At 43.4% G+C, this 26,531-nt stretch overlaps 1 protein-coding gene across 3 annotated transcripts; it reads right to left on the minus strand.

Annotated features, from left to right (window-relative positions):
- Positions 1-26,026, minus strand: LOC124139093 (probable cationic amino acid transporter). 3 transcript variants are annotated; one of them, XM_046506106.2, is made up of 9 exons: positions 25,949-26,026; positions 11,093-11,423; positions 9,022-9,252; positions 8,227-8,435; positions 7,393-7,748; positions 5,153-5,277; positions 3,447-3,873; positions 2,602-2,729; positions 1-1,164 (listed from the first exon to the last, which is right to left on the minus strand). In XM_046506106.2, exons 2-9 carry the CDS (start codon positions 11,361-11,363, stop codon positions 1,049-1,051), a joined length of 1,863 nt encoding a protein of 620 aa, XP_046362062.2. In that variant the 5' UTR covers positions 11,364-11,423; positions 25,949-26,026; the 3' UTR covers positions 1-1,048. The 3 variants fall into 3 exon arrangements, with proteins under 3 accessions (XP_046362062.2, XP_046362063.2, XP_046362061.2); XM_046506107.2 differs by lacking the exon at positions 25,949-26,026 and adding an exon at positions 20,475-20,684; XM_046506105.2 differs by lacking the exon at positions 25,949-26,026 and adding an exon at positions 20,287-20,437.
- Positions 26,027-26,531: the final 505 nt, after the last annotated feature.

Genomic DNA, 26,531 nt, shown 5'->3' on the forward strand with positions numbered 1-26,531 from the left:
CGAGGGGCACCAGAAATGGGCTTCTCACATTATGCCCATGTCGGGAATCGAACCGGGGTGACGAGCGAACGCTTTCACCACTAGGCTATCCGACCGCCCCTTATTTAACACTGACTTACGGCAGTCCTGGTGCTGAAATTGTTTTGGAGAACGGGCCCAGATACACCAACAGGTAGCACATGCTATTCGTGAACACTTCCGGTTTATGCTTATATGCTCATTCATACCTGATCGGCAATCATCGGCTACAATTTATCTCTAAATGTCTATCTTTATCATATAATGTCATTCTTAAATTCTGTTAAACCTGTTTTCATCTCTAACATATGGTATCTTTACATTGTACGCATGAATATTCAGAAATTTCGCGATTTTACAGTCGAACAGGCACAACACTCAACATACTTCCAGCTGAAACCTGTTTCTTTGACAGTGGCGTATTTCGTGTAGGCAGAATAACAATGTGCCTACCAAAGAAATTTCTATTTGCCTTTCGCGGCAGTCCATCGGCCCACTCCCAAGGGTAATCGCCCTTAAGCCTTTGTTAAGAGTCTGCGTGGCCTGTCATCAGCTGGTTATATCACGTCACGAAGTGCAGAGTCGGGTGAACACACAGCGACGAAATATAACAAGGTAACAATTCTGATATACGTCAACCAAATCCAACTGTTTCAAATTGGGATAAAGGACCCAAGTCACAGAGGTCTGGAATCACAGATCAGGAAACCGATCCCGCTGGGCTGGTGCCCTCGCTAAACTGTTTCATAATTTACATATCAACACTTTCCCAAAGTTTTTTAATGGCTAACCTACATCCCAGCCAGAAACTGAAAATCAGTGTTTTAGACTATTGTTATAATGATAACAATTATCACAGTATTTTTTCATATTTCCGATGGTTAATTCTATGATAAATTGTCACACCTCGTCTTTGATACGTTTTACCGATGCCATGGACTATTTTTGGACAAACATGTATGACATGGTATAGCAGTCATTTTACTCAACCATCTTCGAGACATTCCTGACTAATTTGTTCACGCGGTCCTTATGGGTCCTCATCCTTGCTGTCTTTGGCTTCCAGTAGGGGACGCTTATCTTCATCAACAGATGAAACCTGGGGTCCTCCATCTCGCTGGGAGTAAAACAGGTAAACTAGAAAACCTGAAACAAAAACCTTACTGCTTAGTAGAGCTCCTTCAGATTACAGAGACACGTGTCATATACCAACCCATTCCTTCACGAAGCAGCTCTAAATGTGAACTAAAAAAGAAAATAAACCTTAAATATGGATCCCTGCTGGAAAAGGACAACCAGTACGTGTTGTCTTCTAGTTAAGATCAAATGGGTCGACTGTACTTCATCCTGCGATAAAGTACCATTTTTTAGTTACGTCATAATGGACTGACGTCAAAGCGCCGTTAAAATTACCCTTGATCTAACGTAACATCTGTCTTTCATCAGTACCAAGCAAAATGGCGCACCCACATCAATTTTCGGTGAAGTTTCTTTAAACTTGGCGAAAACTTGAATATTATGTTTTATTATTACCTTGGAAGAAAAATTTCCTCGTGCTTTAAGTATAATAGTTCAGGGCAAATCTATACTTTTTTACACTACACATAGGGGTTGAGCAAACTTTATTTATTTACTAAAATGTGGCGAAGTATACATCCAAATCTTTACCTTTTGACATTTATCTAAAGGTGGGAAAAATTCTTAAACAGTGTGGGAGTGTTTCGCCCGAATATAATTCACGGAAGGTACCTGTGATTTCTACCCTTAGGATATCCTGTTTTAAATAGTTTTCGTATATTTTCAAAGGTGTATATACCCGGGGGATAAAAAGTGATGCACTAAACTTGTATAAATGTACAGAAAGCAGTGGCGCGTGGCCTCCGTTGAAACAAAGAGACCATCACGTGAATACATGTAACATCGAACGTACAGTGAGTGCGTGAGAACCTGAGTGAGAGTGCGTGCGCGTGTGCCTGAATGAGTCATCGCTATTTTGCACTCGCAGTCAGCAATATTCCAGCAGGATGGAATTGATACGAGACTACATACGTGTGCTTTACCCACCCTACCCCAACGATTGCCTGTGTTTTTCGTTTCAGGTTTAAAATCGCGAATGTTTTCGTTTTCTGAACGACAAGGTCGTCGCCTATGGTAGTCGCCATCTTTGTGAAGCTATACGAGATAAGAACAGCGATCTGATTGGATATCGCGTTTTCATTGCAAGGGGCACAACTCGTGATCTACGCGTGGTGGCGTCAGGGTCGAGCCAGGCAAAGTGGCCTTGATGTGGCAAGGGTAGAAACTAGGCCAGTGGACACGCTTGCCCCGGGAAGATGGACTGTATCATGAGGATGTGTTTATGAACCACTATCAAATAATGATGACACCAGGAGTTCGCGAAAAGTTCAGCCTATCCTACCGCACCGGTTTATGCATACATCTATCACCACTTTTCTTTTGAAATTAAGGGTGAATGATGTATAATTTTTTAAAGGATTATGACCAAAAAAAGTTGTCAGCCAAGGTTTTATTTTGTGGTTTAATGCAAACATTACCTTTCACAATTCCTATCCTGCAACTTACCTATGATCATCCATACACCAAACATGCACCACGTGACCCATCGCAATGACATCATCAGGTAGACGTTGAAGAAGGTCACGGCAACCGGAAGCAGTGGAACCAGAGGTACCCGGAAACCGGAAGTTCGACTGGAGAAATGAACACATCACTGTACTGCAATAACCATGTCCAATCTTCTGTTCAGTGTTTACAGTATACTATTCTTGCGTAACCCTTTTTTGGATAAAAAGGCATGGCCAGGGGAAAGGGATCTTAAATAGTTTATAAAATGTACGATGAATGTATGGAGTCATCATTCATAGTGAGTGAGTGAGTTGGATTTAATGACGCTTTTAACATTTTTCCAGTTATATCGCGGCGTGTCAGCATAATGTGGGAGGAAAGACCGAAGTGATGCAGGTCTCAGACGTTTACCACTTCGATGAAACCCACGAGCATGGGTATGGTGCTGACAAACCTAGAAACATAATCGGGGCGAACCGGGATTCAAACCCACAATCATAGGTTTCTGGCGTGCCTAAGGGACGCAACTCTGTACAGCGAATCGCGGCGCTTCAGACGACTGGGTCACCCGTGCCCCCTCATCATTTATAGGTATTATAGACCCTAAACATGTTTTCTATACTTCCTGAGAGCAAAATACACGGATGTGTCAAAGAAAATACTTTTCGGACATTTACTCTGCTTTGTGTCTGAAGAGTACAACATACTAATTTCTTTCTAACAGTTAATGCGAATTTGAAACAATAATTCCTAGGCATAAGATGAAGACAAGATATTTTTCACCACAAAAATAAAATCCTCGAAAACTAGTGACCTCAAAAGAACAAGGTCACAATACTCACGTATTCTGCGGCAGGCGACACAAAATCATGATGACAACCAGGACGGCGAGTACGAAAGGCGACAGACACGTGCACACAAATATATTTCCATCTGCAATGACGTCACCGAATGTGACCAGAACGAGGCTAGCTATCGTCTCTGCTCCCAGCAATGTCACTAATATCACAGAAAGCTCCCCGCTTGTCAGAGTTTCCCCCGGGGTCGGGGAGCGGCTGAACAGTTTCCAAAGTTTCCGAGACAGCGGAAGATGCATATCCGGTTCAACTTTGGATCCGTTTGAGAGTATTTCTGACATCTTATCTTGGCCAGATTTCTCGGGATTGTCATTTGTGTCTTTGGACGGAAGGTTTGATATGTTGTCCTCGTCAAAAGAGTACCTCGTTATTAGAACACACACCGCGACTAAAACGTAGGCAAGAAGAGTTCCTGAAAGGACAACAAATATAGATACAGTTTGAGTCGTGGGGTAAACATGGACATTTCTCAATGTTTCAGATTCCCCGCTTCTTACGAGTGAGTGAGTTTGGTAAAACGCCGCTTTTAACAGTATTCCAGTTTTATCACGTCGTGTCAGCTTTATGTGGAGGAAAGTCCGCAGTGATGCAGGTCTCAGACGTTTACCACTTTGGTGAACCAAACGAGCACGGGCATTGGCTGAAAGCGTCTAATGAAGTGGACTCTGTTTTAATCCCTGAAACTGACATTGTATCAAAGACCCGCGTTCAATATGTTCCGAATTGTTTTCGTTGTTATTCTTGGTGGTTAAAAAGACACAAAGTTTTCCCTCCGTATCACTTTAGTTTTCAATGAAAACATAAACAATCCTAGAGACAAACACCGGTCAATAACCGCCTTATGAAAACAGTGTCGCTACAACCCCACATAGCGCTTCCGTGGTCTAGTGGTAGAGCGTCCGCCCGGAAAGCGGAAGGTCCGGGGTTCGATCCCCGGCCGCGTCATACCAAAAGATGGTACTTGTTGTTACCCTGTCTGGCGCTCGGCATTAAGGGGTTAAAGCATGGACTGGTCGGCTCGGATTCAGTATACTGTGTCTGAGTGGGGTATTCATGTTAAACTGCGGCATGGTATCTCAGTGGGCTAGCACTATAAATCGGCATCAGTCCGGACTAGTACAAGCAGCCACACACACACACACACACACACACACACGTGCATGCACGTCGCTATATAATTGCAATAATCTTGGACGCGACGTTAAACCCCATTTCACCTCACCTACAACCCGACATATAGTACTGGGGACTGTGTCATGAAGTGATCTTAGCGCTGAGACGATTGTAAATCCCATACTTGAACATAGACTTACGACCATCGTTCCACAAAACGGTGCTAGCGCTAACACTAACGCAAGTCTATGTTGAATTACGAAAGTCGAAGGCTGAGATCGCTTCGTGGTACGAGGCGACGAAAACGCTGATGTCCTTTCAGACATTGCACATACACTGAACTTTTCTGGCTTCCACTTAAGAATTCAAAAATTCAAATAACGTTACACTCCGGGAACTCGCTGTGCAGGGACCATTGGCAATGCGTCGAGTTATCCTGTTCGAGACAAGCAGATTGTCGATGTTAAACCCTCGGACAGGGAAAGTACACCGGGACCGTGGAACACACTCGTTTAGGCGACATTTCGAGTTGAAGCAGTTCGGTATAACCGTGTTTGGCAGTATCTGTGGGCACCTACCAATGAGCACCATCTCAATGAGCAGACGGAGGTCCACAGAGACGGCGACAACGGCGGAGATACACCCCGACACTACTGTCGCCAGCTTCGGCGTCTTCCGTGTTGGACATAGGTATCCGAAATGGCTGCAAAGAAATATTTTGTTTTAGAATAAATGACTCGAAGTAAATACGCGAGTTGAGTTTTTCGTCGACTTCAACAGTACTTCAGTTACGGCGTGTGAGCTAAATTTTGAGTCGGGCGGGAGCAGGGGGGGGATAGAGCCCATTGTGGAGGGCTCAAGAGTGAGTGAGTATGGTTTTACGCCACTTTTAGCAATATTCCAGCAATATCACGGCGGGGGACACCAGAAATGGGCTTCACACATTGTACCCATGTCGGGAATCGAACCCGGGTCTTCGGCTTGACGAGCGAACGCTTTAACCACTAGGCTACCCGACCGCCCCTGGAGGGCTCAGACGATTACCACTGTGATGAAACCCAGAAGCATGGGCCATGGTTCTGACAAACCAAGGATTAGTAAGCAACGGGTAACGGAAACCAACATAATAACATCACTCATTTAAGCGTGAAAGTAGAGATTTATTCTGGCCTTACCGGTGGGGTAGCCATGTGGTTAAAGCGTTCGCTCGTCACGCCAAAGGCCCGGGTTCGATCCCCCACATAGGTACATTGTGTGAAGCCCATTTCTGATGTGCACCTGCTTTGATATTGCTGGAATATATTGCCAAAATCGGCGTAAACGGTCAAGAACTCGCCGACTCTTGTAATACCATGACGGTGGAGGAGTTGCGTCAAAGTTCAAACTGATTAGACCGCCTCCGTGGTCTAGTGGTAGAGCGTCCGCCCGGAGAGCGGAAGGTCCGAGATTCGATCCCCGGCCGCGTCATACCAAGAGACGTTAAAAGATGTTACTTGTTGTTACCCTGTCTGGCGCTCGGCATTAAGGGGCTAAAACAAGGACTGGGCCGGCTCGGAGTCAGTATACTGTGTCTGAGTGGGATATTCATATTAAACTGCGGCATGGTATCTCAGTGAGCTAGCACTATAAATCGGCATCAGTCCAGACTAGTACAAGCAGCCACACAAACACACACACGTGCATGCACGTCGCTATAAGTGCAATAATCTTGGACGCGACGTTAAACCCCATTTCACCTCACCTCAAACTGATTACCTCTACCAATTGTCTCCCTTGAACTACAAAGCACTAAGAGGGTTTACAATTGATCGATGTGGTGTAAAATCTCTCTATTCGTTTGCATTTAAACTGACTGACATCACCATTGTCCAAAAGGATGTAAATGTGTTGCAAAACTCATCAGTTATGTCCCTTTACATAATAATCTTCCATTTTTAAACGTGACAAATAATGATCTGATGATTGAGAAACCAACGTGACTGCTTATTAAAACTCTATGTAGCCGTGACATGAAGTGAAATGATTCGGGGTTCACGCTGATTTTTCCTGTACTATAGACTTATAACACCGTTCAGTTTAATACGTACAACGAACTGCAACGCTAGTGACGACTGGGACGCTCTGTCCTGTTTAATGTGTGAAAGAAAACCTGCGAAACGATCTTTCTTTTCGTACGCATAGTATACGAAATGTGAACATAGCTTTATTTTTAATTAAAATGAATACTGCTGTTTTGCGAAAGAATGCCCAAGTAAGAAGTAGTCCGGTGGAGGAAGGGAATAAGTCTGTTATCGTCCAATGAAAGCTATTCGTACTGATTAAATATGCCAATGTGGCTTGTTTTAAAAATGTCATACAACATACATGTTAGTTTGGCATTCTCTCAACGTTGCGACGCAAAATGGTCAGAGTTACCTGCCCTTGGTGGTGATTAAAATCCGGGCAGAAATGCGAGCGATCCAATCGGCCAACGTCGCCCCACCGTAACCGCCACAAAGACTCGGTTGTGAGTGAAGGAAATGGGTTGTCTCGCCTTACCACGCACGCGGACTCGTTCATTTGTTTTTAACTTTCAAACTTTACTTCTATTCAACAACATTTTGTAAAATTATTAATATATTTCCAACATGGTGACTATAAACATGAGAGAGAATTCCTGCGACGTCGACTGATCCAATTCAGTCCCGGCTTATAATGACCAAGCGGCACCTGAGAGATTTTCAGGGTAAATGGCCGGTCGTGTTCAGAGTGGCTAATGTCCCCTTTACTCGGTGAGTGCCCATGACGAACAGGTGTTATTAGTTCAAGGTCAACTCACCTGCTTATGAGGCCATCCTTAGCCATGGCGTAGAGGACCCTGGGAAGGGGGAACAGTGAGCCGAAGGTGGCAGCGAACAAGGCACACACCGCGCCCGTTGAGACGATGTACGTTACGTACGTCCATTGCTTAGTTGCGAACACGTCTATCATAGCTGAGTTTGACGTCATTGCGAAGTAAGGCATCGCTAGGTTAAGGAAGATGACAACGGCGACGTAGACAATAGTGTTGATGAAGACGGAGACCCAGATGGATCGGGGGATGGATTTGCTTGGGTTCATCGCCTCCTCCCCTGTCGACGCAACGATGTCGAAGCCGATGAAGGCGAAGTATGCAGTGGGAATCTGAGCAATGGCCTGAAGAAGAATACATTGTAGTGTTATGTTTGTTTGTCTGTTTGTTGTTTAACGCCGCACACAGCAATATTCCAGCTATATGACGGCGGTCTGTAAATAATCGAGTCTAAACCAGACAATCCAGGGAAATATCCACAATTTGGTAGAGTCGTCTCCCCTTGCTGACAGGATCCGGTGATCGTAGATTAGAATACCAGATTCTTCCCAGCATGATCGTTTATATGTCAGCACAAGATGGTGATTGTGGGTTTCAGTGAGTGAGTATGGTTTTACGCCGCTTTTAGCAATATTCCAGCAATATCACGACGGGGGACACCAGAAATGGGCTTCACACATTGTACCAATGTCGGGAATCGAACCCGGGTTTCGGCGTGACGAGCGAACGCTTTAACCACTGGGCTACCCGACCACCACGTGTGGGTTTCAAGGATTTGACCGTCGGTTCACCCCACCCCACGCTCAGATAAACTGTACATACCCCGGATACCCCGTTTGGAAAAATGCCATTGTCCTCTACGATCATTGGTCGGATGAGGAGTATGGAACAGCCGCAGAAGATGAGTAAGACGATGAGGTTGACGAGGTTGAGGATGTTGTTGAAGGTCGCCGAAAGTTTCACACCGGACGTCAGTACCAAAGTTAACGCGAGACAAACAACTGCAGCGATCACGTCAAAATATGGTCGACCTGGAACACGATTAGAGAAGACTTGTTAAATGTTAGATACACGACCTACGGTAATGCTATAGCGACAGAGCGGACAGCGGGAATCCAACGGGAATCCTGCTGTTTCCCTTTGAAACTGCAATGCAAAAAAATGTCATAAAACAATCTTTTTATGCCGCGGTCAACAATATTTTCTAGCTATAATTCACGATAACGTGTAAAAAACGAGTTTGGACCAGAAAAACCAGAGACTGAAAAGCAAAAGCAATGTTACACGTCATTAGAACACGATGGCGCATATTCAGTTACGTCACAGAGCCTTCGCAGCCGTTCCTCCACAATCTCTACATTTACAAGCATGGGCTTCTGGAGATCCATCTTCTCCGGTTACCCACAGGTAGAACCCCCCTTCATCCTGCGTTACACCATAAATACTTTGTGGCTTTCGTGTCATTTTGCGTACCTTTTAATATATTTATCTATTTATACAACCTTACAATATGCTACGCCTAGGGCCCGGTTCAACAAAGGTAACTTAGCAATACGACAGTCGTGATCAATGATTGCTTTCGAGAAGCCATAATGCCCTACAGTTGTAAATACTAACCTAGAAATGCACCGACGTATGTTGTCATCACTTTTCCGTAGGAGTAGTTGCTCATGGTGTCTACGGCGGCGCTGAGTGCCACCGCGCTCGCTGCTGTGCCTATAGCATACTCCACCAACAGCCCCCAGCCTATCACGAACGCCACCAGCTCTCCAACAGTCACGTAACTGTACATGTACGCTGAACCGGAAGTCTTTGGACAAAGGGCAGCTAACTCAGCATAGCATAGTCCTTATTAACAAAAACAACACGTATGTATTAATTTTCACGTGGCACTAGTCATCGGAAAGCATATATTCTTAGGCAGTATATTTGCTCACGTGTCCGAATTGGTTAAGGTCGGAATTCGTTCACATGGCATAAAACCAATAATCCGAAAGGGCAGGTCCATTCGTCACCACTCGCCCCTTTCCGTTACCTGCAAGAAGACTCGTCCCCCTATCGATGAATGTTATGTGCGAAAATACGACAAACCAATCAGAATGCGCGTATGATTTCAAGTTCATCGTCAAAGAATCCCTCAGAAATAATTTTTGATTTTACATATGTCTTGAAACTAAAAATAAACCCAAGATACAGTTAAAATGTTTAATCATACTGTATAATTCCGCATGTCCCGATGTGCTTAAAATTCCATCTGAAATATATATAATATATGGGGAAATATATGTGAACCATTTCACAACGAGTTGAAAATTGTTTTAGGTATGCCCGTTTGCGCTAAGACGGAACCCGGTCGCAAAATGGCCTCGAGTGGGGCACGAGTCGCTATTCGGCTTGTCCCGGAATAACACGAGTTGGTCACGAATGGGGCAGGTCTGCACATTGCGAACGGCGCCCTCTGTTGACATTGTCGCAGAACTTCTGCCATCGGAGTGACATTTTTGGCTGGATTACTATTTTCCCTGGTTTTAGTTTCAAAGATTGCAATTTATCTGTGATCTGACACCCCTCCAAATCAAGGATACGTTAACCATATAGATTAGAGAGAAAACAAAAGTATTATTTAAATTTCATTCTTATAAATAATAATACGAAAAGGCAAGAGCAGCCTCTGAATCATGCAACCAGCGGATTAAACGATTAATCAACCCTATAATACCACGACAGATTGTTTGTTTGTTGTTTAACGCCGCACTCAGCAATATTCCAGCTATATGACAGTGGTCTGTAAATAATAGAGTCTGGACAAGAGAATCCAGTGATTCATATTGGATACGTTGACATGCATCAACCAAGTCAGCGAACCTGACCATCCGATCCCGTTAGTCGCTACCTTCGACAGCATAGTTGCCTTTTACAGCAAGGAAAACCTATTCTACCCCGGATTTTCACGGGTCTCCACTACAGATAGTTAGAAGATCTAGTTATCTAGATCATTGTTAATCCAAACATGATCATACTATTACATTTTCTTTACCAACCATTGTCGGTATATTTACAAAACTTGGGTCAATTGGGCGAATTATTTCGCTGTGACAAATAATTAAAATAAGCAGGAGTCTGTGACCTGAGGTATATGGCCAAACCTGAGGTATATGGCCACACCTGAGGTGTATGGCCAAACCTGAGGTGTATGGCCAAACCTGAGGTGTATGGCCAAACCTGAGGTATATGGCCAAACCTGAGGTGTATGGCCAAACCTGAGGTATATGGCCACACCTGAGGTGTATGGCCAAACCTGAGGTGTATGGCCAAACCTGAGGTGTATGGCCAAACCTGAGGTGTATGGCCAAACCTGAGGTATATGGCCCAACCTGAGGTGTATGGCCACACCTGAGGTATATGGCCCAACCTGAGGTACGCGCACTGATTGTGGATATATCTCTATAACAACATGTAATGTCCACAACAAAACATTTCATTATTACGCAATTCCGTCTTTGTGAGACTTAAAATAATCAGTCCATGTAAGCTGATACTGTTCATACAAGCTGCTGATGCTAACGTTGGTTCAAGTTCGAGTGGCTCGCGTTGGTATAAGCTGGCAATGATAACGTTAGTTTTTGTTTGCATGTTATATTTGTTTGACCACATATTCGCTAAGATCGTTACAATGAACTCCACACACCTGACAATAAGGATCCGAACCCTGCTATGATGAAAGACAAGGCTCCCCCTATCCCCGCGCCCCGGGAAACTAGGCCCACGGTAAGATACATCCCAGCTCCGCAGCAGCTCCCTACGCCAAGCGACACCAGGTCAAAGGTCGTCAGGCACTTCTTAAAACCCTCTTCTGCCAAGCCATCCTCTTGATTGGGACATTTTGAAAGTTCTTCTCCGTCCTGAGCAGCGGGACGACGTCTGGTCGCCCGACGGAGGAACGGCTGGACATACGCCATGATCAGCGATGTAGGGGATTAACGTGGACACTCTTGGAATCTAGGTCATGACGGGCAGCACTGAAAGACAAAGGGAAATGCATGAGCATACGCAGGTCTTGTTTGAAGCATACTATTCAAAACTTCTTTGTTGTTTGTTACGAAGTTTCAGAGCTGCTGAAGGGACCAATCTCATTAAAATCAGATCTAAGTTCTCGCTACCGCTGAACAAGCGGTAGCGAGAACTTAGATCTGATTTTAATGAGATTGGTCCCTTCACAAAGTGTCATTATTTGTGCATCGTCAAAATCTCCAGGGCCCCGTTCCACAAAGCGATCTTAGCGCTAAGTCGATCGTAACTCCCATACTTTAACATAGACTTACAACTGTCGTAGCACTAAGATCGCTTTGTGGAACAGGGCCCAGGGCTCGCATTTCTAACACCTTGACCCACCCATAAGGTTTCGCGATCTTAAATAATCTGCCCTTGATTTCCTTAAGCCAATTTGATTGGCTACGCTGCTAAGTCTAACGTACGAATAAGAATGCAAGTTACAAATCAGCCTCAATGTTGGAATGGCGATATCAACAACATTGTGGCCAGTCCCATTGATTACGACAGAGTTTCCGAGAAATTCAACGTTGAAAAATTGATAGAAACACAAAATGTATTTTTTGATGGAAAGGGTTTCTTCGTGTAATGAAATTAGTCGGCAGATTTTCTGTCTGAGTAAAACGAGTTACCTCCCTTACCCACTTTCCTTTTCCTTGTCTCGACGTTTGAATGGTCGGCAAAATATCAATGAAAATCAAGGACCGGTAATTAAAAATCTCGAAAAGCTTGTGGAGGGGTACAGGGGTTGGATATAGGTTTACCGAAATGCTAGCCCTGGAGATATAGAGGATGTTGCAGATGAAGAGGCAAGCAGTATCTCAAGCGTGAAACATCGTAACAAACAATGGTTTGGTTTGTTTGGTTTGTTGTTTAACGCCGCACTCCAACATTCCACCTATATGACGGCCGTCTGTAAATAATCGAGTCTGGACCAAACAATCCTGGGATTGAAAACATGCGCATCGATCTACGCAATTGGGATATAATGACATTCATCAACTAGGTCAGCAAGCCTGACCACCCGATCCCGTTAGTCGCCTCTTACGACAAGCATAGTCACCTTTTACGGCAAGCTTGGGTTGCTGAAGACCTATTCTCCCTCGGATCTTCACGGGTCTATTTCAATATGTCAATGGAGAAATTGATTAAACTATTTTTATATTTCGGATGCTTTATACAATGTCATGTCTCCATGTTCTTCCAACTATAAATGCCTATGACGAGTATCATAAACTTACCAACACATAAGGACATTTTGAAGTTTTATAGGTAATAGGTATACACAATCTAAACGTATCACAATACCATGACCTTTTGTGTGTGATATTTTTACGAGAAAATTATATTAAAAGCAACTCACTAGTCTCTTTTATTTCTAGTTCAGGTGGGTAAATCACTGGATGGGAATTGCTATTGAACCGTTATTAAACGACATCAGATCATCCATAAGTTCAAGTTAAACGTCTTGGCAACTACGCTATTATTTTCAGATACTACTACTGCTACTACTACTACTACTACTACTACTACTACTCCGTGAAGATCCAGGGAATAATAGGTCTTCGGCAACCCATGCTTGCCGTAAAAAGCGACTACGCTTGTCCTAATAAGAGGCGACTAACGGGATCAGATGGTCAGGCTCACTGACTTGGTTGATGTATGTCATCGTATCCCAATTGCGTAGATCATTTCTCATGATGTCAGTGACTGGATTGTGTGGACCAGTCTCGATTATTTACAGACCGCCGTCTAATATTGCTGAGAGCGGCTTTAAACAACAAACAATCAAACAAGCAAGAAACTACTGCTACTACTACTACTACCACTACTACTACTACTACTACTACTACTACTACTACTACTACTACTACCTCATATACATTATATCATCATTGTTTTATGTCATTCAATACTTGTAGTTACCCTGTTTGGCGCTCGGCATTAAGGGGCTAAAACAAGGACTGGTCGGCTCGGAGTCAGTATACTGTGTCTGAGTGGGGTATTCATGTTAAACTGCGGCATGGTATCTCAGTGAGCTAGCACTATAAATCCGCATCAGTCCGGACTAGAACAAGCAGCCACACATACACGTGCATGCACGTCGCTATATAAGTGCAATAATCTTGGACGCGACGTTAAACCCCATTTCACCTCACCTTATGTCACTCAAGCAGGGATGAGTCATGGACACAACAAAGTGTATTTTTCACCATCACCTTCGCTGACTCACCCATCTGCGATAAGCTACTGTGTTTATTGTTTATTGAGAAGATAACGGTGTTTGTAAGGTTAAATAACTTTATCTCATTTAAATCAAAATGTCAACCTGCCCACAATGCCATAAAGTTTACTATCGCTTTATGAGAACGTACTATCTGGTTGGTTGGTTGGTTTGTTGTTTAACGCCGCACTCAGCAATATTCCAGCTATATGACGGCGGTCTGTAAATAATCAAGTCTGGACCAGACAATCCAGTGACTAATATCATGAGCATCGATCCACACAATTGGGATCGATGACATGCATCAACCAAGTCAGCGAGCCTGACCACCCGATCCCGTTAGTCGCCTTTTACGGCAAGCATGGGTTGCTGAAGATCTATTCTACACCGGATCTTCACGGGTTACGTACTATCTGGAGCCAGACGAGACTACTATAAACGGTTGCTGCGCGGCACTTTTATCAGGCACTCATGATGTATTATTTCATGTGCCTAAAATGTTTCAAACTTTCTCATGTCACAAAAATGCTAAAACACAATAAAAAACAACAACTTGTAGCCTGAGAAGCGTTGTGTCATTTCACTTGTCACGGCTTGTCACGGCTAAACATGAAAGGATCATAACTGAAACGAATCCTGGATTCGAACACAAGATCAGTGGATCCGGACACGGCAAAGGGGCGTTATTAAGGCTAAACGACAACACCAAAAATCGCTATCATTGTAACATTTCGGCGTTTAAAACCAACATGGGCGTAATATTTTACGGTAGTGCTCTGTCGTTTGTGTCCAACTCTCAAACTATGACTGAATCCAATCACGCTACCGTCACGAACACCACGCCTGGTGAAATCAACACTCACGAATATACGAAACAAACCCTTCCACAGAGTTATCGGTTGATGTTATCGTTAACAAAGATTTGCTTTCAAACCCCACTGACATGCACCGTGGCTGACTTCACGAGTAGTTTTAGAGATCCTTGCTCGGGCAAATGACGAGATAAGACAGGCTCCCTCTATGGCCAAGCTTATATGCATAGATGTTTATATTGGTATAATGAGCGAACATGAAAGAGCTCTTCAAAAGTTGTGTTCAGAATGTGTTCAAATGAATGTATCAGATTTTTGTTTTTTTTCAACTCTTTTGTGTTTTGGACGTTGGTCCAGATGATTAGGTTTGACTAAAATGTGTGAAAATGGGTTTTTGCTCGAAGCATTTTTCTAATATTTGAACCTGAGGAATCCTTTGATCTGTTTTGATTTTCTTTGGAGGTGTGCTGCAGGTAAACTAAATGAGTAAGTATGGTTTTACGCCGCTTTTAGCAATATTCCACCAATATCACGGCGGGGGACACCAAAAATGGGCTTCACACATTGTACCCATGTCGGGAATCGAACCCGGGTCTTCGGCGTGACGAGCAAACGCTTTAACCACTAGGCTACCCGACCGCCCCGTAAACTAAATGAAGAATAATGTATTGTAAATCTATCACGAACAAATTGCCCTAATCCTAAATACAAATGTCAATAATTCATCCATGGCAATAATCAATAATTAATAACTCCGTTCCATTTCTCACCCCCTTCTCAGTACTGACAGTCTAGAGTCGACCCACACTGAGTCCCGAGTGCTCGTTACACCTGGAAGGTTCACTGTTAGACTGACTGTTATATAGCCCTCTACATCCCTTTACTTCAGGGGCTACAGGTTTGTCCACACACACACACACACACACGCACGCACGCACGCACGCACGCACGCACGCACGCACGCACACACACACACACACCACGCACGCACACCACGCACGCACACCACGCATGCACACACACACTCACAACGACCTGTGTTATTTTGAAATGTCATCCTCATTGAGCTAACGTGCTATGACAAAACTTGAAATTCTCTTTTTGACAGCAGTTGTTGCTCAAATTCGCTCTCTTAATAGCAAATGTTCCACGCCATGGATGAATTATCACAGCTATGTACGTCGTGTGGACAGATGTTGTGGCAATTATATTGCTAATTAACGATTGCAAACGTCATTCAACTACCATACGTCCTCTAATAACTGTTAACCCAGATGCTTAAAAGAAGAAATGCATAATCATGACCTGCAGCGCCACTCACGAAAATGTCAACTTTGCAGGTCACACGACAGATAGCCGGCATAACATGTTCCGGGGGAAGAAATCACAAGATACTATGAATCATTAATGACTCCAAGAGACTAAAACGTAGAGGCGTGTTGACATTTAAACCTGTGACATTAACGAGAACGTACTGTTCTGTGTTTGTTGTTGTAACACAAGAGAAGTTAAATGTTTATACTGACATTTGACATGATGTCAGTATTTGCATAGTATAAAACTAAATGTCGTAATTCCTCTGGGGAGTGAGTGAGTGAGTATGGTTTTACGCCGCTTTTAGCAATATTCCACCAATATCACGGCGGGGGACACCAGAAATGGGCTTCACACATTGTACCCATGTCGGGAATCGAACCCGGGTCTTCGGCGTGACGAGCGAACGCTTTAACCACTAGGCTACCCGACCGCCCCGTAATTCCTCTGGTAAGGGCCAAAATCTTCACCTGCCTTTTCTTTAGTCCCCATTCTAGTAACTCATTTAAAAAAATAATACATATTGCACATTTCCACGATACATCCCCGAACAGGGTGGTATGAAAATTCGTTTCACTTCGTGTGCGCATTTCAATACTAAAATTGTACGCGTACAAATATATTGATACAATAGATGCAATGGGTCTGCACTGCAGTTCTGGTTGAATTGTGTGTGAGACATGCATAAGTTCGGGCTTTCCTCCCACATCAAACTGACACTCCGTCATATAACTGGAATACTTTTCAAAGCGGCGTTAAACTCACTCACTCACTCTAGCTGAATTGAAGATGAAGTTCAAATATCATTTCATTGCACAAAATGTTTCAAAAACTACTGAACGAACCACTTGAAATCCAGTGTATTTATTTGTTTGTTTGTTGTTTTACGCCGCACTCAGTAATATTCCAGCTATTTGACGGCGGCCTGCAAATAATGAAGCAGACCAAAAAAATCCAGTGATTGATATTATGAGCAGTGATTGATATTATGAGCAGCGATCTACACGACCGGCGTACGGTGGCACACAATCAACCAAGTCACCGAGCCCGACCACGCCATCCATTCGGTCGCTTGTTTCGATCAGCTAAGGTTACTGGCGGCCCGGAATCCCCACAGGGAACAGTGTATGCAATGTCCCCTTATAGTGTAATTTGATTGGACGGTTATATCTATCGTCGTGTCATTCAGTGAGTGATAGAGTGAGTTGGGTTTAACGCCGCTTTTAACAGTATTCCAGTTATATCACGGCGTGTCAGCTTAATGTGGGAGGAAAGCCCGAAGTGATGCAGGTCTCAGACGTTTACCACTTCGGTGAAACCCACGAGCAAGGGTATGGTGCTGACAAACCTAGAAACATAATCGGGGCAAACCGGGATTCGAACCCACAATCATAGGTTTCTGGATTGCCCAAGGGACGCAACTCTGCACAGCGAATCGCGGCGCCTTAGACGACTGGGCCACCCGTGCCCCCACGTGTCATTCAGACGGGGTTCAAAATGAAGCAATGGTGGAGAATGGGCCCAGGTTATTTATCAACAGTTGAGATATAATACTCTGGATAATCGAGGATGCTAATATACTTTAGGGCCAGCGATTGTTCGTGATTGTCACATGTTAGTGACTCACCACGTCAAAAAGCGATTTGAGAGCAATGTGAAAGATATACTGAACACGGTTTCAGGAGAGACCACGTGCTTATAAATTAAACTTCTGGGTTAAAGAAATTATACACCCATGTTTGATGGTGGCTACAAATGAAACAAACAAGAAATGGGGTTATTTTGATGGTGAAATCTTTGGTACGGGTATCGTTGTTGTGTTCTTTTGCCTAGCAGTTTATTAGGATATATACGGCAGCTGCACGCTCTCGTTGGGCGAAATCAAGGAGGCATGTCTCGAACCATGCAAATTTCGCTCAGTTTATTTCAGTTCATACAAATTTCAAAGTCTTTCATGCAGGAATGTTGGAATGCATACTTTATAATTTAGTCCACTCTGCTGTCGCTAGTTGCCTTTTTGGTCGATTTAAATATTCGTTGCAATGAATAATTTGGTTCGGAAAAGTAAATTGAATATGTTTAATCTAAACTTCTGCTCAGTGATTTCGTTACATTGCTATCTGTAAAATCAATAAAGAGAAGCATTGCTGAACACATTAATTTGAACGTTCAAGGTTAGAAACACAAGGTAGGCTTACGTTTTGTTTGAACAAACACCGAATGGAGCTATTTCATTTGCGTGTATTTCGGACTGAAATCGGGATTTATCTAGGGAGTGAGGCAGGGTTTTTTATGCCGCAGTCAGCAATTCCAGTTATATCAAACAGCTTGTAAATAGCTGAGTCAGGGCCAGATATAACGGTGGGGTGAAATAGGGTTTAATGTCGCGTTCAAGAGTATTGCACTCAAACCCTTGTGCATGCGCGTGCGTGCGTGCGTGCGTGCGTCGGTGCGTCTGCCAGTACCTTCTCAGACATATTATACTGACTCCGAGCCGGTCAGTCCTGGTTTAACGCCCGGGTACCCTGAGATATATAGCAAACGGACTTAATTTGTTATCTTGCAATCTGATTATACACAAGCACACAATACATACCGAGGCACACAACGCATACGCAAGCACACAGCACATACACAAGCACACAATACATACACAAGCACACAATACATACCGAGGCACACAAACGCATACGCAAGCACACAACACATACACACAACACACACAACACACACAAGCACACGGCACACACACACACACACACACACACACACACACACACACACACACACACACACACACACACACACACATCCAGACACACAACACATACCCAAGCACACAACGCATACCCAAGCACACAATACATACCGAGGCACACAACGCATACACACAACACACACAAACACACGGCACATGCACACAACACACACACACATCCAGACACACAACACATACCGAAGCACACACAACGCATGTCCAGACACACGACAAATACACACAACACATACACAAGCACACGACACACACAAGCACACAACACATCCACAAGCACACAATCACACAACACAAGCACGCAACACACTGGTGCACACAACACATACACAAGCACACAAGATATTCCCAGGCACACTACATATACACGTAACACACACACAAGTACACGACACACAATCACACAACACAAGCACACAACGCATACAGAAGCACACAACACATACACAAGGACACAACACACACCGAGGCACACACACAAGCACACAACGCATACACAAGCACACAACGCATACACAAGCACACAACACACAACCAGACACAAAATATATTCCCAGGCACACGACATATACACATAACACACAAACAAGCACACGACACACACAATCACACAACATAAGCACACAATGCCTACACAAGCACACAACACATATACAAGGACAAAACACATACACAAGCACACAACACACACACGACACATACACAAGCACACAACACATACACAAGCACACAACACACACACGACACATACACAACATACAACACACATCGAGGCACACAAGGCATACACAAGCACACAACACATAACACACACACACAAGTACACGACACACACAATCACACAACACAAGCACACAACGCATACACAAGCACACAACACATGCACAAGGACACAACACACATCGAGGCACACCACGCACACACAAGTCCACAACACTCATCCAGACACACAACGCATACACAAACACACAACACACACCGAGGCACAAACACAAGCCCACAACACACATCCAGACACACAACGCATACACAAACACACAACACACACCGAGGCACAAACACAAGTCCACAACACACATCCAGACACACAACGCATACACAAACACACAACACACACCGAGGCACAAACACAAGTCCACAACACACATCCAGACACACAACGCATACACAAACACACAACACACACCGAGGCACACACACAAGCACACAACAGATGTACAAGGACACATACAGAACACACAACACACATCAAGTCACACAATGCATACACAAGCACACAACACACATCCAGACACACAACACATTCCCAGAGACACAATGCATTCCTAACTACCCCGTTTATATCGCTGCTCACTATACGGAATAGGGAACTCTCTCTCTCTTATCATTGAAATCTCTCGTTCCAAATAACCTCAACTAAAAAATCATATATATTCGTCACAACATGACGTTGTAAGTCTTCAATTTGATTACAACCTCCGTGTTTAAACACAAACCCGTGACTTCAGTGAAAATTGATACGTTATATCGAAGTGGCATGTCAATGTGCGCACCTAAGCAGACGCGTTATAGCGGAGAATGTAAACACGCCATAAGCGATTTTACCAACACGACTCTCAAATACCACTTAAAGTCAGTGATAACTAACATATGTTTTAACAGTACTGGTGATAGAAGAAATCTATTAAACGTTATCAAAATCCTCTTACCTTGACAAGCCGACGGTAATCTCCAACCCACCCGCAAGCGGTGGACTAAAATTATCTACCCGTAATCCGATTCGCAACGTGGCGGACAAACCTGCAATGCTTCTCTCAGATTGTCGAGTCTAGCAATCTCTAAAGTCCCCAGGTCTCCATAGGTACACTGTGTATATATATATATCGATCGAACCTACCATCGGGCTGTTCCTCGAAACAGCTGGGCAGAACACCCTGTGGCTACATCAAACCCATCGATTACTACGGGTATTGATTGGAAACCCAAAATGGCGGAATGATCGATAACATGCTAAATAATAGTATACGATTACACATGGAATTGTCACGTGTATATGAAATACGGGGATATAAATTGCTCGTAAATTTTCCGACGCACATTTCTATTAATGTTACTATAAATCATATAAGCATGTATAGTGTGTCTCACATATGTGTGACTATATGTCCCTGTGCTTCAAACCTTGTGATATGTCGGTATTGTTTTAAGGGTTCGACAACCGGGCCGTTTCGGTACGTGCTTGTTTCATCATCTCCAGCTGGAGCCAACTGTTGTCGGCGTAGGTCGGTTACATCTTGGGGGCAAGAATGTGAACGCTTATTGAATGGCGATGCGCGAGTCAGCAGAGGTTGCGACAAACAGCAAGGGTCCCACATTTCGCGCAGGGCTTTTTATCACCCGTGCCAAAATCATTAAACACATATATTATTGTAACAGGTGATATATACTGACATTGTGAAAAGGAATAGTTTTCAAGTACACAAAACACCATTCTATTCATCTTCGGAAATATATAATAGCCTTTTTAAAATGGATTTTTAAAGACACCTTTTATTCACAACGACGGGCTGATCGATAACGAGCTATACAAGAAATTATTAATTACACCGGAGTACTGTGAAAATGATAAATTGCTTGATGCGAAAACAGTTATTTCTGAGGTCATGCAGTTTATGCGTATTTGATGGCTGACATCAATGATGGGAGATAGAGCAGCCTAGTGGTTAAAGCGTTCGCTCGTCCCAAGGCCTGGGTTAATTCCGACATCTAAACAAATCGTACAGTATGTGAACCCCATTTAATATTGCTGGAATATTATAAGACAAAAACGGCGAAATAGCAATGCAATCCCTCATAGATAGCTAGTTAACTGGATTTAACGCATCTGTAAAGATTATTTCAGTTATATCACGGCGTCTCAGTTTTATGCAGGATGAGAACTCGTTGCCACTAAGTCGTTTACTACAAAGTCTTGATACCCTCTCACGTGCACGGATGCGTTTGATAACCCCCACGTGCACGGATGCATTTGATACCCCAGGAGCACGTTTGATAACCCCACGAGCACGGGTGCGTTTGGTAACCCCCACGAGCATGGGTGCGTTTGATAACTCCCACGAGCACGGGTGCGTTTGATAACCCGACGAGCACGGGTGCGTTTGGTAACCCCCACGAGCATGGGTGCGTTTGATAACTCCCACGAGCACGGGTGCGTTTGAAACCCCCCACGAGCACGGGTTCGTTTGATACCCCCACGAGCACGGGTGCGTTTGATAACCCCCACGAGCACGGGTGCGGCGCTGACAAAGTCAGGATCGAATATTAATGTCTCAGTTTCCCATACGAAATAAATTACAGAATTAAGAATGAACTGACCAGACTAAAACTGCGGATACCCACCGACCAGTGATGTAATCAACTGCACTATACACGTATATACTTGTATTGCCTAACTCAGTATATATGCATTCTTTATTGTATTTCAGCAAAATTTATGGATTCTTTATAAAGTGTAACCTTATATTTCTGTTTGTGTGAGTATTACTGTCAGAAAATATCCTGCAGGCGCAGGTAGAAGCAGGAGGTCTTATAAAATTAATTAATCCGTCATCCTATCTCGGTAGGGGGCACGGGTGGCCCAGTCGTCTAAGGCGCCGCGATTCGCTGTGCAGGGTTGCGTCCCTTGGGCACGCCAGAAACCTATGATTGTGGGTTCGAATCCCGGTTCGACCCGATTATGTTTCTAGGTTTGTCAGCAACATACTCGTGCTCGTGCGTTTAAACCAAAGTGGTAAACGTCTGAGACCTGCATCACTTCGAGCTTTCCTCCCACATTAAGCTGACACGCCGTGATATGACTGGGATACTGTTAAAAGCGGCGTTAAACCCAACTCACTCACTCACTCCTATCTCGGTAACAGGACGTACAGTTGATAACAAACATGATTTGAACATTGAGTGCCGCAACACAGCAAACGAGTCACAGGTATGAAGATCGGAGTTGGGTTTAACGCCGCTTTTAACATTACTCCAGTTATATCACGGCGTGTCAGCTTAATGTGGGTGTTGTAGCACTAAGATCGCTTTGTGCAAGTGGGCCCTGAAACTGAGACGTTTCCTGTTGTTAATGTTGGAGTCAATGAACTGGTCTTCGCCGCAATAATTTTGCAAACAATTGGTCATTGATATTTCAAAAACATATTTCTAAATAACTGAGCAGACTTCATGATAATGAACACAGTTGTTTACATAAAAAATACATTTTTACACAGTGATGAGGTTATATAAGTTTTACGTATGTTAATTTTGTGTTGATACCGTCGTTTTACCAATGAAGATAAAGTATTCCCAACGTCCAAATTATGGAGGCGGAAGAACATAAAGTAAAAACAAATAAACTAAAAAATAAAATATAATCAAGATTAAATACTCCCTGTGCCTTACAAGGGTGAACGCCCCAAAACTATTTGTTGGTCATTTTTATAACACAGTACGGTACTCATAGAAACATTGACAACGTATGCTATCTACATATTCACGTCGAGGCATGCAATTTTATGACGAATTCGACACCAAATATTTATCTCGACACCTGCCGTAGATAATATTGTGTTACAGATCGCCTTTTCACTTACAGTCATGTCCCCACACAAAATACCCAAATACAATGAACATTTAAAATGGGAAGCTATGTTTACAATCGGCCATTTCTGACTGGGGCGCGTCATACTAAGGACGTAACCGGATTGTACTTATTGTTACCCTGCCTGGCAGTCGTCATTGAGGAAATAAAACCTGGGCCCACTTGCACAAAGCGATCTTAGCGCTAAGATGATCGTAACTCCCAAATTTTAACATAGGCTTACGATAGTCTTAGCGCTAAGATCGCTTTGTGCAAGTGGCCCCTGCAGGACTGATCGGATTTGGATGTTTGGGTATTTTCCACAAAACAAACTATTCATTTGAGCATATTTCTGAACAGATTATTCATGGCAGTCGTCATTAAGGAAATAAAACCTGGGCCCACTTGCACAAAGCGATCTTAGCGCTAAGATGATCGTAACTCCCAAACTTTAACATAGGCTTACGATAGTCTTAACGCTAAGATCGCTTTGTGCAAGTGGCCCCTGCAGGACTGATCGGATTTGGATGTTTGGGTATTTTCCACAAAACAAACTATTCATTTGAGCATATTTCTGAACAGATTATTCATGGCAGTCGTCATTAAGGAAATAAAACCTGGGCCCACTTGCACAAAGCGATCTTAGCGCTAAGATGATCGTAACTCCCAAACTTTAACATAGGCTTACGATAGTCTTAGCGCTAAGATCGCTTTGTGCAAGTGGCCCCTGCAGGACTGATCGGATTTGGATGTTTGGGTATTTTCCACAAAACAAACTATTCATTTGAGCATATTTCTGAACAGATTATTCATGGCAGTCGTCATTAAGGAAATAAAACCTGGGCCCACTTGCACAAAGCGATCTTAGCGCTAAGATGATCGTAACTCCCAAACTTTAACATAGGCTTACGATAGTCTTAACGCTAAGATCGCTTTGTGCAAGTGGCCCCTGCAGGACTGATCGGATTTGGATGTTTGGGTATTTTCCACAAAACAAACTATTCATTTGAGCATATTTCTGAACAGATTATTCATGGCAGTCGTCATTAAGGAAATAAAACCCGGGCCCACTTGCACAAAGCGATCTTAGCGCTAAGATGATCGTAACTCCCAAACTTTAACATAGGCTTACGATAGTCTTAACGCTAAGATCGCTTTGTGCAAGTGGGCCCAGGACTGATCGGTTCGGAGTCAGTATAGTGTGACTAATTTGGGGTATCCATGTTTAACTGCTGCATCTTGTCTCGGTGGGCAGGTAGCACTATGAAAGCGGCATTAATCCGGACTAGAACAAGGCAACGCACGCCCGCACGCACGCACACACGTGCATGTACGTCGCAATATAACTAATTTTGAACGACGTAAGAGAACCCCATTTCAACTCACATCATAACTGTTTTGTTTCCGTTTGCCGAATTGATAGCGCGTCGGAATGGGTTCAACGTCAACTGGTTCTGCAGGTCCCGTTTTATTTTATGCCATGTGTTGAACTAAAGTAGTCTAACTCAAATATATGAAGAGTACGTTTATAAATAAGCGTTCCATCCGTCGTGTTTACATGTCACGTGACCTATGCCACACCGAAAGGTAACGATATGTGTACATAATTTATGCTAATTTCATGTGCAACATCTTGCTTAATTTATACAATAATTAGTGCTTATATATTCATATTCGTTCGGGTTGCTAATGGGCTTTTATAGTTATTTTTATATCAGTTACAATGACAAATGGGTGTTGAAAATATGTTGAATCGTGGAATATCCACATGTGGGTCAAATAGCGTAGAACAGTCGCATGGTTTGTTTATTTGTTGTTTAACGCCGCACTCAGCAATGTTCCAGCTTTATGACGGCGGTCTGTAAATAATAGAGTCTGGACCACACAATCCTGTGATTGACATCATGAGCATCGATTAAGGCAATTGGGAAACGATGACATGCATCAACAAAGTCAGCGAGCTTGACCGCCACCCGATCCCGTTTTACGACAAGCGTGGGGTGCTGAAGACCTGTTCTACCCCGGATCTTCACGGGTCCAATATAATATATGTCGCGAGAACAAATTGTTTTTCCCTGCTGTATCCAACAAACTATTAATTTATTAGGCACCATCAAACAATCAATTTATTTTCACTGTCATTACAAACATTTGGATGTCTGGGTATTTTCCACAAAACAAACTATTCGTTTGAGCATATTTCTGAACAGATTAGTCATTAAAAAATATCTTCCCACCCACTCAAAAAAGCTCCTTTAACTGTTACCACTGGCGGGTTTCTGTGCGGCATGGGACACAAGACTATTGTTTGAGGCTGCGCTTCAAGACATGTCAATATTTCATTGAAAAGAGCACAAGCATGCACATGATATTTGAGGCCAACTATAGAAAGGGGTCGCCCTCATGGAATTGTTTGTCAGTACATTGACCCGAAAGAAAACTCACCAACTCGCACCGTAATTTATTTTTCCCACGCACAACTTGACTCAAAGCAACAAAAGACGTCTCACCCGAGTCAGAGCAGGTTGTCGCGATCGGCTGATCGGTGTGCACAGCGGCTGATAGTCATTTGTGACGTGGTATGACCAGTGTCAATTGTTATATACACATCTACTGTGGGGTTGAAAAGGTACACATAGCTCCATATTCACCACCCAGATGTCATATTTCAAGTAGAGAGACTTATCGTTACGTCTTAGAACAAACACGTGAACGTTGTCAATTGTATACAGATCGTAAACATTTCTTACCTCAATTGCCCTCTATCGAGATTGAACGTCTCCCTTTGGCGGCCCGTTCCGAATGAATTCCGATTCATGCCGCGGGTCGAACGTCTGAACAAGTCACTGACATAAAGTGCATTATAAGCAACACCGAAGGGACATAACCGCAGGGCGATTTCTTCAATTGAGAACGTGTTATCAAAAGGGAGGCAACTGCTCCGTTGCCGACTTGCTATCCTCATACGTCACACACTCCGGGACCGGCCGCCCTTGGCAAAGAACAAGCGAGAGACAGGAAATAAACAGTGAAAGTAAAATATCAAGACGATTTATTTTCGTAACTAATATTTTGACTTGTTAGGGAGAAATGCCAGCCAAATGCCCGTCTGTCTCCGACGAAGCTTGGTATTGTTGAAATCATCCAAACATTGTGTGTATAAGGATTTGATACTGATCTTGAAAGCCCAGCCTCGTATTATTTGAGTTGGGTAATACATCAATTTAACAGGGGCAGTTAAAGTCATTATAAAATTAGATTTAATAAACATGTGGTTGTTCTAAAAGAAACAAGACTAATGTCGATTATTAATCAACTGTGAAATATTCTGGA

The sequence above is a fragment of the Haliotis rufescens genome, unplaced genomic scaffold (genome assembly GCF_023055435.1).
Source record: "Haliotis rufescens isolate VD_foot unplaced genomic scaffold, xgHalRufe1.0.p SCAF_13, whole genome shotgun sequence".
NCBI classification, from domain to species: Eukaryota; Metazoa; Mollusca; class Gastropoda; order Lepetellida; family Haliotidae; genus Haliotis; species Haliotis rufescens.

Bases quoted from the DNA above. Each gene is read 5' to 3' on its own strand.
- LOC124139093 (XM_046506106.2), bottom strand. From the start codon at position 11,363: ATGGCGTATGTCCAGCCGTTCCTCCGTCGGGCGACCAGACGTCGTCCC. The intron at 8,436-9,021 runs GTTAGTATTTAC...ATCGTGTTCCAG, and splicing joins ATACGTCGGTGCATTTCTAG to GTCGACCATATTTTGACGTG. The intron at 2,730-3,446 runs GTGAGTATTGTG...TCATTTCTCCAG, and splicing joins TGTCGCCTGCCGCAGAATAC to TCGAACTTCCGGTTTCCGGG.